The sequence below is a fragment of the Mirounga angustirostris genome, unplaced genomic scaffold (assembly GCF_029215605.1).
Source record: "Mirounga angustirostris isolate CCGP_5_RB_7025 unplaced genomic scaffold, mMirAng1.0.hap1 SCAF_3, whole genome shotgun sequence".
Lineage (NCBI taxonomy): Eukaryota > Metazoa > Chordata > Mammalia > Carnivora > Phocidae > Mirounga > Mirounga angustirostris.
Window position 1 is genome coordinate 181,998,665 of NW_026991711.1, and position 13,278 is coordinate 182,011,942.

At 38.5% G+C, this 13,278-nt stretch overlaps 1 protein-coding gene across 4 annotated transcripts in view; it reads right to left on the minus strand.

Annotated features, from left to right (window-relative positions):
• Positions 1 to 13,278, minus strand: part of DOCK10 (dedicator of cytokinesis 10) — a 256,600-nt gene that overhangs the window by 87,661 nt on the left and 155,661 nt on the right. For all 4 annotated transcript variants that reach the window (XM_064587156.1, XM_054505990.2, XM_045867857.3 and 1 more), the window contains exons 8-13: positions 11,500 to 11,683; positions 10,125 to 10,210; positions 9,776 to 9,859; positions 9,501 to 9,656; positions 1,436 to 1,657; positions 1,132 to 1,254 (exon numbers count right to left, since the gene is read on the minus strand). In XM_064587156.1, the coding sequence (XP_064443226.1) occupies positions 1,132 to 1,254; positions 1,436 to 1,657; positions 9,501 to 9,656; positions 9,776 to 9,859; positions 10,125 to 10,210; positions 11,500 to 11,683 (855 nt within the window). The remainder of the gene's footprint in view (positions 1 to 1,131; positions 1,255 to 1,435; positions 1,658 to 9,500; positions 9,657 to 9,775; positions 9,860 to 10,124; positions 10,211 to 11,499; positions 11,684 to 13,278) is intronic.

Here is a 13,278-nt window from a genome sequence, read left to right on the forward strand (position 1 = left end):
GACTTGAAAGACCTTAAAACATTGAATGGAAACTGTTTTCAAATTTGCGCTCACGGTCTGTCTTATATTTTTATTCATGATGGCAGGGGTTGGCAAACTTGTTCTGCAGAGGGTCACACAGTAAATATACTGGGCTTTGTGGACCACATGGTCTATGTCGCAGCTTCTCAACTCTGCCTCTCTGCCTCTCTAGCAGGAAGGCGGCCATAGACAATCCATAAATGAATGAGTGTGACTGTGTAAATAAAACTTTATTCACAGAAACAAGTGCCAGGTGGATCTGGCTCACATGTTGTAGTTTGCCAAACCCTGAATCTCATAAATATGCTTAACATTGCACTACATGGTTACACAAGTTTAAATTCAATGGTTAGTCATTCTTTCCCCAATGTATTTCTTTTGTGTGAAAAATACAGACTTTTAATATTTACTTTCTATTAAACAGTAACATTTGATTATTAAAGAAAATATGGTTATAGAAAAAAAAGGAAGAGGGGCGCCTGGGTGGTTCAGTCAGTTAAGCCTCCAACTCCTGATTTTGGCTCAGGTCATGATCTCAGGATAGTGAGATCAAGGCCCACGTCAGGCTCCACACTCAGCAGGAGTCTGCTGAAGATTCTCTCTCTCCCTCTCTTCCCACCTCATGCGCCCTCTCTCTCTCTAAAAAAATAAAATGATAGGTTTAAAAAAAAAGAAAAAAGGAAGAAAAAATTTCCCATAGTCCCACCATTCAAAGAAATTTCAGTATTTCTTCTTTCTTCACTTAGGTGTTAAAATAATTTTATATAGAATTATCTATCTTACTTTTTCACTTAGTTCATCATCAGTAAACTATGTATCCACTTGTTTTTAAGTCAGATTAATCCTAACTTTTCATTATTGCTAATACTTTGATCCTTGGAGTTAAAGTTTGTCCATATTTCAATTTATTTCTACTAATAGATTATCAGAAGTCAGTCAGAAACATAAACTAAGAATATATGCTTTCAAATTTTCCTGAGGGATAGTCATTTCACTAAGAAGTGACTATTTCTAGACCTACATTGTACCAAGCTTGATAATTCATCAAGGCAGGGTGGTTTTATATCTTGAAAGCAATTGAAATTATTTATGAAAAAGATTATGCATTACCTTGTTGGAGTCTGGATTCTTAATATAAGGTTCAGCACCACTCGCAATGTTCCCCATCAGTACTTTTTCGATTTTGGCCACAAAAACAATTTCAGAATGCGGATTGCTTACAGAAAATATAGCCTGTGTACAAAGAAAACAGCTAATAAGTAAGTAAGGAAGCATACTGAAGACATTTACAAAATTCCATTTTTTTTAAGGGACTGCTCTAAGGGAATTTTTATTTCAGAAACTGATGTAATCTTTTGGTGAGAACAACGAAACGAGCATTTTTGGTGCCATCGCAAGTAAACAAAAGTGCAACCTGCTTTGGAAATTTTAGCCATTCCTCTGGAAATCCTTTGACGTGAGGTTCTTCTGATTGTCTTGGAGTGACAGGGTCAATGTTTCCATTTTCCAGCCCCACGGAAGACCCTGAGAGCATCTGCCTGACAGCAGTGTGATTTAGATCCACGTGGAAATCGGCAGAAATCTTCCTGCTGTCTCTGAGGTCATAAAGTGCCACACTCACAAAAAAAGGCTCAATCTGCAAGAAAAAGAAAGAACCAATTGTTCTGATATAAAATCATCACACCTGCAGTTTACCCTTTAGTATACTTTTTAAGAAAACAGTAGATAAACAACTACTATTTATATATAATATTTTTAATATCAATAATATATATCAAGTGGTAAGTGATCAACAGTTTTGGAGAAATATTCGGAGATTACCCCATGTCTTGATACTCACCAAACCCAACCTACCCTCTGTAACTCCCACTGGAATCAACCACCACTATGATGGCTACTAAGGGTGGTTTTCTAGTTCCATCATTCTTTCTACATTTATTCATTGATATTCTACTGTAATGATGAGCTTTCCCTTCTTTTTATTTATTTATTTATCCATCTATCTATTTATTTATTTATTTATTTATACAAGTATAGACTCATGGATTACTACTATTTCATTCAACATATTTCAGTCTCTTATTATCATTATTTATAGTGATGCTCACATTGTTCCAGTTTGGCTAGAGGTAGCTCTTTTGTCTTTTTGGTAGATCCCCATAATTTGGGGGGACACTTCTTTACTTAACAAGATGTTCTAGGCTCATCTTATACTTTCAATGCTCCAGTCGTTTCTCCATATAGCCCTGCTTCCTTTCTGTGAGGGTGACATTTAGAAACCAAGAGCTCGGTGCTCATTATGCTCATTGTTACTGGGACACACCTACACATCTACACACACACACACACATACACACGCACGTGTCCATACACGTAGCATTCACATCTACAATGATTTCTTTATCTCTATCTGTACATGAATATGTATGTATGTATTTATTTATTTTTTGAAAAAAGATTTTATTTATTTATTTGACAGAGAGAGACACAGTGAGAGAGGGAACACAAACAGGGGGAGTAGGAGAGGGAAGAACAGGCTTCCTGCTGAGCAGGGATCCCGATGTGGGGCTCTATCCCAGGACCCTGGGATCATGACCTGAGCCGTCAGCAGACGCTTAATGACTGAGCCACCCAGGTGCCCCTGTACATGAATATTTATTAAAAACTCATAAGTTCATGTTGAAATTTATATTTCCAATTCAAATCCAGAGGCTTCTTTCAAGCCTTTCCCCTATTCATATTTCATGTAACTCTTTCCTTCAATAGTGAAAATCTTGGCTCTTGTTATCATTGACCTATTATTTGTTCAATCAATTTACTTTCTGGTTCAAAGCAACCAGTCTCCCAACCATAGCTACCTTTTCTAATCGCCTCCTCTGTATCACCCTGCCCAGTGCCCCAGATCCTGGCAAGGCCAAGTGCAAGGTTTCTGTGCCTCCACATGGCTTTCTGCCCCCCATCACCTGGAGTTTTTACATGCTCCAAGGCTCTGCATGACTACTCCTCCCCCTCTCGCCACCATGCTAAGAAGGAAAGGGAAAATGTGAAATAAAGAGAAAAATGGGAAGAGAATGGAAGATGGGAAAGAAAAGGAAAGTTTCTTGGCTGAGTTTTTCTTTTTTAAAGATTTTATTTATTTATTTGAGAGAATGAGAGAGAGAGAGAGAGAGAGAGAGATCACAAAAGCAGTGGGGGCAGGAACAGACGGAGAGGGAGAAGCTGACTCCCTGCTGAGCAGGTAGCCTGCTGAGCAGGTAACCCATCTTGGGGTTTGGAGCTCGATCCCAGGACCCAGGATCGTGACCTGAGCTGAAGGCAGATGCTTAACCAACTGAGCCACCCAGGCATCCCTGGGTTGACTTTTTTTTTTTTTCAAGATTTTATTTATTTATTTGACAGAGAGAGACACAGTGAGAGAAGGAACACAAGCAGGGGAAGTGGGAGAGGGAGAAGCAGGCTTCCTGCTGAGCAGGGAGCCCGATGTGGGGCTCGATCCCAGGACCCTGGGATCACGACCTGAGCAGAAGGCAGACGCTTAACTACTGAGCCACCCAGGCATCCCTGGGTTGACTTTTAAAGAAGCAAAAATTAGATAAAGATGTGGTTAGAAGGGGCATCTATGGTCGGTTGAGTGACATGTACAAAGCCATAAAGTCATGAAAGAACATAAAGAACACAAAAGGATGCATTTGTGGGACATGCATTTGAGGAACATTAAGGAGGTACAACCAAAGGATGCAGAGGTCCACTGGGTGTCCTGGGTGCTTGGAGAGAAGTGTTCACAGGGGTACACATGCATAAAAGAAAAGTCCTAGGTTTGGGTATGTAACAAATTAAGGGGATGTCAATGACACTCACTGATATACATGATAAAGATACAGAGGTGAATTCTGGATGGTACATGCAGAGTCATCTATAGGACATTCCAATCACAGTTGGATATGAGTTTTGAGCTCAATGAGAGAAGCTGGGCTGGGGAGGCTCCTGTCTAAGCCATGAGATAAAGAGAAGAGAATCAGAATGGCATCCTGGGAAATATCAGCATGCAAAGGATTGAGATGGAGAAGGGAAAGCAGTTTATAAAGGAGACTGGAGAGTGGAGAGAGATTTAGAGAAAGCAAACGACAATTTTCATGCAGCCAGAGTATCATAGAAACCGAAGAAAGAGTCAAGAAAGAAGGAATTTTCAACTAGAAAACCATCAAATGCAACAGAAATTAAATAAAACAAGGACTGAGATAAATAAATATATGCAAATGTAATTCCATACATATTATACATATGTACATATATACACATATAATTACAACCACGAAAATAGATGTAATTACATATAATTAACTACAGGCTTCTAAAAATGGAATATGCTTACAAAAAACATTTTTACTTTTGTTTATGCTACTTAATTTTGAATGGATGCCTACCAGCATATGTTCTGTGGACAAGCAGGTTATATACAAAAATCACATTATGTTCATCATTGTACAGACTCACTCATGCTGGGGATTGTACTGAATGTTTAGTAGGTATCTCGTGGGCTTTGAAACATAGTAATATGGCTAGCTTATAACAAGGTTATTAGTGTAATTCCTTAATAATAACAGTACTTGTCAGCTCCCTTACTGTTAGAAACAGAACTACACATATAAAATGAAATTCAATAAATTATTAAAAAAAAAGACAATTAAAAAGTAAAAGTTTTATATTTTACCAATTTAATTTAGTTTAGAAAAACTTTTGGCTTGTAGTAGTGGTTGTCTGCCAAGAGTTGAAAATGCAAAAATTACATGAAAATAACTCAGGTAGGAGCTCAAAACACATTGAAGGTCAAAGGAAAAAAAAAATCCTATTATTTTTCGTGAATTGGGGCATTTTGATTTTCATTCTGCTTGGTGAATGGAAATAAATTACCATACTTTGATAATCCATCAGAAATTAAAGCTCATATGGTGATTCATTTATTTCTTCCAATCCACCTTTTCAACTTAAATGTCAAATCTTACTTTTTGAATCACTGGCTTTTCGATAAGGATTTGTTTAATCAGGCACTTGAAAGGTTAACAAATTAAGTCATAGGCTTCTTATGTTTAGAATTCTGTATTTTCTTAAAAGAATCAAGAACATAAAATTTTAAAGTAGCTCTGCTGTGAAGCAGGTTTATTTGTTCAGATTTTTGGAATCAATTGCTATTTTCAAAGAAATATATTATACTAGAAAACCATCAACTTGAATTTGGTTTTCAATGGACTGACTAAAAGATTACATGCTGTCAAATATTGTTTCCTCATCATGGAAAAGTTCTTTGAGGGAGTCGTTTTAGAAGCTCATTCATTAAATACAGGAGCTGGTTCTTCAGCAACCTGGAGAAAAATTTCGATTAACTTAAAAATATGCTCACAGAATTAAAAATGATGAGTTTAAAAACAACTACATTAACAAAAGAGTGTCACTGAATAATATACAGAAATTTTTAAAGACAATGCCATTGCATAAAAAATTATTGTGGAGTTTAGGTGAGGCTATTTTATTAGTTTTTGTATTATTGTTTATAAGCACAGTGAAATTATTTTTACCAAGTAATTTTCTATTTTTTTAAACATTTGTATCAACTTTAAAATAAATTAAAAACAACATGGGCATTTAAAGCACCTCAAATCAACTTGTCCCTCTGGATTTACAGACGTAAAAGGGCATACTGATGCTGGGTTCTGAACTTGGGCATGTTCTCGTGCTTGGCGAGACTGGCCCAAATACAAGTATTAAACTTCTGAATATGAGTTTTAGTACAAAGAAAGGAATCCATGTAGAAGGAGTCATTTACCCGGCACTGGAAAGAAAAGCCCATTATCTTCGAGTTTCAGTTACTAAATTGGACTTTTAAATCACACTTAAAGTTGTGCCTAGTAAAAAAAAAAAATTATTTTTATTTAATAAGATGGTTAAATGCAGGTAGGATTTGGGTTACATTTTCCTGATATTTCCAAGTAGTTTCAAGAAGCAAGTTTCCAGTTTTTCTGTTTTGTTTTCTTTTGTTTTTTCAACTTTAATCCTGAATGAAAGTATGTTCTGATCGCTCCTCCTAACCCTTTCGCTCCATGGAAATTTCTCCTGCTGTAGTTCCCCGCATTCTCCACATGGCCATAGCTGCTGGGCTTCTCTCTGGCTTGCTGTCTCTCTCAGCATCTCAGCCTATTCCACACAGGTGACACTTTCTCTCATGGCATTAGGACCCACTCTTTTCTTGTTTATCTCTGTTTCAATGGCCATTCCTTCTTAGACCTCTTTGGTTACTCCTCTAGTGATCTGTTAAATATTTGTTTTCTGGAGCTTTTTCTATGCATACAGAAATTCCCAAATATGTCCCTCCAGGTCACCGTCTGGCCCAGACTTCTAAGTTTGTCTCATTCATGGCCACTCCCTCGAATTCTAGACTTGTATTTGAATCTGCCCAATGGACATCTCTGTTTGGATATCTAGTAGGCCTATCCAAATTAACATGCCCATAGTGGAATTCTTGGCCAATATCCCACAAATCTGCTCTTCATCTAGTCTTGTCCTCTTAGTAAATGGCACCATCATGCATAGAAGTGTTCAAAGCAAAAGCCAGAGACTCATCTTTGAAATATTCCTTCCCCTTATCCTGTATATCCAATGGATCAGAGAAACCTGTCCATTCAATTTACCCAACATCAGTCAAATCCATCCATTTCTCTCCTTCTTCCTTGCCAGTCCTAGTCTAAACCATGCAATGAACTTTGGTGGTAGCCTCTTATCTACTCTCCCTGGTCAACTCTTGTTTCCTCCAATCCATTTTTTTTTTTTTTTTCTGATGAGATCTTTAAAAAACAGAAATCGAACCGCACCATTTGAAAGTGTTTTAGATTACTCTAGCCTCCACTCAGGATAAATCCAAACTCTTCACTGCAGCCTGTACTTAACATTATTGTACTTTCTAGTTCCTTCCATATCGTTTTGGTCTGCCTTTCCCCTCGGTACCTGTTTTCTCTTCCTAGAACTTGCCAAGACTTAGTTGTTTTTGAGGTATTCCCACTTTCTCTTTCTTCTGCCTTGAGCATTTTCCCTTGACCTGAACTTTTATCCTTCTCACCCTTTAGGTCTCTTTTCAACTGTCACCTCCTGAGAGAGGCCTCCTATGAGCACCCCACCCAGAAGAAACTATCTCTCAGTTCCTCTGTATCACATCTGTCATACTGATTCATTTTAAAGAACTGTGAACCAGGCATGATTATTGTGTTAATTTACTTGTCCTTTTTTTTTTTTTAATGTACTGTTTGTTCTTTCCAAAGAGAATCAATCTTTAAGAGGGCAGGGGGCTTGTTATCTTGTCCCCGCTGTTCCCCCAATACCTAGAACAAGTCTGGCTCCCAGGAGGCGCACTGATTAAGTATTGGCTGAGAAATGAATAAACGTGACCTCCAATGCAATCACATTTACTCACACACCTAGTGCACAATTACAGTTATAAAATAGGAGAAAGTTTAATTCTGGGGGAAGATTCTTACAGGTGACACCTTTTGATCTTAGCTTACTTGTCAACAAGATTCTCACAGGCAACACTGAAAATACCAATACGTTGGCTACATAGTATTCACAAATTTCTTTTTTTTTCTTTTTTTTTTTTTTAAAGATTTTATTTATTTATTTGACAGAGAGAGACACAGCGAGAGAGGGAACACAAGCAGGGGGAGTGGGAGAGGGAGAAGCAGGCTTCCCGCTGAGCAGGGAGCCCGATGTGGGGCTCGATCCCAGGACCCCGGGATCATGACCTGAGCCGAAGGCAGACGCTTAACGACTGAGCCACCCAGGCGCCCCAGTATTTACAAATTTCAAAGCCATTTCCCACATATTGAAATAACAGTTAATATGTAATCACTGCTTCCTGAGCACCAAGCATTATCTAAGTTCTTTCCATATGTTACTACATTTAATCCTCCCAACAATCATTTGAAATGGTTATTGCTATTATTACCCTGTTTACAGAAGAGGAGGGTGAGGGCAAGACACTTGCCCAGGATGGCAGAACTCGTCGGGGAGGAAGGTCAGGTATTCTGACCCAAGAGAGGCACAGGTCCCTTGGTTCTCTCTCCTCACTAAATCTGAGGTCCATAGCATGTACCATCATCCTGCTATCATAGGGGAAAGGAGGCTCAGAGGACCGGTGTGATGCCTACAGACCCAAGGGCAGCAGGTATGAAAATCTTCTGGAAGAGTCCATCCTTCTTGCCAGCCACTCATTGTCACAACTAACAAGCCTCCCGTGTCATAGAGACGTGTGTGGGATTGTGTGTGCTCAGTTTGTAGAGAAAACTTATTACTGTTCTGTCTTCTAAAAGCAAATGTGGCTTATATCATGGATCTAGAAATAAGTTTTCTTCCTTAAGGTGAAAGATGACAATTAAGAGATGATTTATGAAAAATTAGAGTGGAGTGCATTACAAAATAATGAACGGGATCGTGGCAATAAATAACACTGGTTTTTACTGATGGTAAGATTATGTATGATTTTTATTTTCTTCTTCTTTTGAAAGACTCATTTATTTGAGAGAGAGAGAGGAAGAGAGAGAGAAAGTGTGCATGCCCGAGTGGGGTGAGGGGAAGAGGGAGAAAGAGAGAATCCCAAGCAGACCTTGTGCTGAGTGTGGAGCCTGATGTGGGGCTCAATCTCATGACCCTGAGATCATGACCCGAGCTGAAACCAAGGTTCGGACATTTAACTGCCTGAGCCACCCAGGTGCCCCTATTTTCTTCTTTATAGTTCAACTTTTAATAATTTTTATGTTCATAAAATGCCCCCTTCCCACAGATACAGCCATGACTGGTATAGAACTGTCCCTTGGACTCTTAAGAACTCTCAAGACAGCTCACTTAGTAGGAAAAGGAATCTTGTGTTGATTTAATGAGCACTCTGGTGGTTCCCAAATATCAGTGAAGCACCTTTTTTTCCCTCCCATTTCCATGTACCACCTCTACTATTACTTAATATTTATCTAATATTACTTTACTTGATTCACTATGTAGCCTGGTCTTAAGCAGTATTAGCTATGAAATCACAGAGTTGACTTGCTTGTTTAAACTATTCTCTAATATACATTCAAATAAACATATAAATGCTAAAATAAGAAGCTTGATTTAAAAGCCATCTCAATACCACCAAAAAGATATAAACAATATCTTAGGAAACTGTCAACCACTGTGTGATTTAATGGAAAGGACCCCAGAATACAGTCCGTTTGATGATGCTTCTTCAAGGTAAGAGGAACGTTTTATGGCAATATATTCACAATTCCACTTCAGAACTTGTGCACTTTTGTAACGTGGAAAATGCTGTCATTCGTACTCCCTCAGAGACTACAGGGTGTGAACTCAGTGCCTGAACTTATCAGCAATAGAAAAGATTTTGGCCAGAGGGGGGTGTGAAGTTGGCTGATGCGTATAGGATGTAACAGAGGGAAACTTACGTTCGTTATCGGATCATTCTCATTCTCCGTAACACATCCCTGAAGATTTAAGTTGAGAGCTTTACACATGATCATGATTCTCTTGGCAGCTTTTTCTTCAAATGGTTTGATCACAGAGTCGGGTTCTAAAAGGTCCTTTTTCTGAAGTTTCAAGGTCTAAGAAAAAATGTTGAAAGTCTTTCTCAACAAACACCCATTATAAAAAGGAATTCTAAATCATAAACCACAATTGTGTGGATCAAGTTCATGTCTGCTTAGAAAGAATTCCGACTTACATCTATATCTGGATCCAGCGAGAACAGATTTAGCCTCTCCATATTTCGAGTTGTTTTGACAGTCTCTTCAGTTTCTGTGAGGTACTACAGAGAAAGCTGTGTTAGCTCTTGGTAGCTAAGCATCCAGGTACTCACAGCATGACCCCATCCACATGGCCCAGAGGTTGCTCCTTACTATTATCACTGTTTTAATATCCTCCATTAACACTCAGCAAATCTTATCAAAACATGTTTTTATTTTTAAGTGTTGTTTATCTTAGTCTCAATCTTAAAATACAGTGTTTCTATGAAAGCAATAACTAATAAGTAATTCAAATTTATTTGCAGAGCAAAATGTCAGCGTTATTACTTTTGCGAAGTCTGGGTGCAGGCTGTTCTCTGAAGACTCTGTGTCCTCTGGTGTGCATTCACAAGTTATAGAATTATCCAGCGAATCTTGAAAAGATACACCAAGAGAGGTTACTAAGTAATACTTATGGATCACACATTTCTCTAGGCTGTGACATATCAAAACTGGACTCGGGGTGGATATTGGTGAGCAGATGCTTCGTTGTACCCTGGCTCTAGGACTCCATATTGTTACAAGATCTGGGCCTGGAAATCAGACCTCCTGATTGTCATTTTGGGATTCTTTCCATGACACTGTCCTGAGCCCATAAGAATTCTTGACCCTTCTAATACTACCTTTATACTTGGGGTTGTCATGACTTACTTCACTAATGCATACTAAAGTTTTCTTATGTGTATATATTTTTGATAATTCTCTCAGACCATCAATTTCAAACCTGCATTCTAGCTTCAGTTAGTTAAACTCTTTAAAATTCTATAAATATTAATGTTCTCGTTGATCATTATTAAGGAAATCATGAATGTAAAACATTCAACTCTACCATGGTATATAGTAGCTGTGTTAAAGTCAACAGCAGTTTTCTTCCTCATGACCACATGCATCTTTCACTTGATAGCATGTGATTATTTAGACTACTAGAATTTAGAGAGACTGGTTTCTAACGTCCCATGGTGCTGGGCAAAAGGTCTTAAAATAGTTTTCCTTTGGGAGGAATGACCAACTCTGAAGGTGTATTTGTCTTTCACATGTCACATGTCTATGACATGGTTATAGACCCGTTTTTCTACCTTTCACATCACCTGTCCTTTCCTTTCTCTTGCTCTCTTTTCTTTGCCTAGAATGAATTAAAATCTTAAGAGGTAATAAGGATGGGAAAAAGACATATTTTTTATCTTATAAAGATCTTGAATATTCTGCAAAGTTTATGGAACTTTCACATATAAGCTGATCTTAGTATGGCCAGAAGCCATACATGACAGATATCTTCCTTTCTTTTTTTTTTTTTTTTTGCAAGGTATCTTTCAACTAAAAGGAAGTAATGCATGTTTGTCTTTATATAATATTATCTTAATTAATTAAATTAAATTAAAGCTATGAAAAGCAACTACCCCATCTAAGGTAACCTCCCATCACACATGGGTATATTTTTAATACTGCTGACAAATGACTTCCATCCTCAAATCATTGCCAGTAAACTCAAAATCATACCTATGTGTGGTGACCTTCACTATTCAGTGAAAGTCAAGATTTAAGCAAATAGCTCAGGGATGGGTGAGCCAGACCTGACAACTACCACAGTTACTAGCAATTTAAATCAACCCAATGCACAGGTCACACTTTGCAAAGGAAGGGAAGTTGGTGCATGTGCTCTCACCTAGCCCCAGATCTGTGAGCTCTGTGCTCCTCCTCCCCTGAGAGGGCCCCTCAGGACTGATTTGCAGGATGCGGTTGAGGGTGTGGATCCATTCATCCATATCTGACTCTGTTTCAGCCGCCAGCACAAAATAAGTTAGGTCATTCATTTTCAATTCAAAGGCATATTTTCTTAGTCTGTTATTCTGTGGTATAAAAAGAAAGAAAAAGGAAAGAAGAAAGAAAGAAAGAAAGAAGAAAGAAAGAAAGAAAGAAAGAAAGAAAGAAAGAAAGAAAGAAAGAAAGAAAGAAAGAAAGAAAGAAAAAAAAAAAAAAAACACCAGACAATAAGTCTTAGAGAGCGAGAGACATTTTTTATGGGGTCGCCCTTCCAAAGTGTTTCCATACAGGAGGGTAACATAAAGATCAAGAGAAAAATTTGGATGGGTATGAATTGTTTTATTTGGTTTCTTTCAAGGCTTTTTGTATGAATAGATATTTTATTTGGGTTTTTGTTGATTGGATGAGCATGGTGGCTCAAAAATTTCTTCTTCAGGTACCTGTGGGAATATACTCTAAACTTCTTCACATAGTTGATTTGAGTGGTTACCTTCACTTTCTCATCCTGTGTTCTGCCCACTATTCATTCCAGTTGGGCTTCTGGCCCCATCACACCCCAGGGCAGCACTTGTCATGGTCACTAACAAACTTTATGCTGCTGTATTATCCAAGGGACATTTTCTTCTTTGTATCTTCCTTGACTTTTCAGTAGAATTAACATGGTGGCCACTTCCTCCTCTTGAAATCCATCTGTGTCTGGTTTCCATGACCACACTCAATTCTGGTTTTCTTTCTTCTTCACTGGCCACCACTTTTCAATCATCTCTACTGGCTCTTCCTTATCTTGGTGACATCTAATGCTAACCTAATGCTAACCTGAGGATCTGCCTCAGATTCCTTTCTCTCTCATCTGCTCCAATGGCTTTAAAGGACATGACATTAACATGGCAGGGCACCCCATTCCTTTCTGTGGCTCTGGCTTTTCCACCAACCTCCAGATTTTTCTCTAACCTCACATATCTACTTTGCCTTATGTGATGAACACATGAGGCTTTGCTCTCGTTCCTGAATGTTCTCCCGTCACAAGCTGTGTTCCTGCCACAAGCCTGAAGCAGCCCCTCCCCCAAGCATGTGCTTGCACACAATCAGCACCATGTTTGCCCCTCATCTACTTGGGGGACTCGTAGTCACTCTTCAGATCTCAATTGAAGTTATACTTGCTCAGGTAAACCTTTCCCAGTTCCTCAGTTAAGACAAGTTTCTTGTCTTCCAGGGCACTTACCACAATTTGGAATTATATAGTTATTCATTTTCATTTGTTTGTTTTGACCAACATGTATCTCTCCCTCATGGCTGCCTCTAGGAAGACTGGGCCAGTTCTTCTCACCATTATGCCCTGCACTGTTGCACAGAAGGGCTCAGGACCAGTGGGTTCAAAACAGTCATCTTTTATAAGGGAATAGGTTTGGTTCCTGTTCTTAGGGAACTGATATTTGTAGGGAACAGTGAATGAACAAAAGATTGAAGGAATAAAAAAACTACTAGAAAACAGATTTTGTGCTGTGCAGAGAGTGAAAATGGGCTCAGAGGCTGAGTAGCTACATCAGACTGGTCTTCTATGGAAGGGGCATCCAAGTTGAAATCTGTCAAATGAATGAACTGTTCCAATATGGGAGAAGCCCACTGAGAGTGGAGGGAATACAAGAGCAAATTATTAGGGCACTTTTATATTCCATCTCTA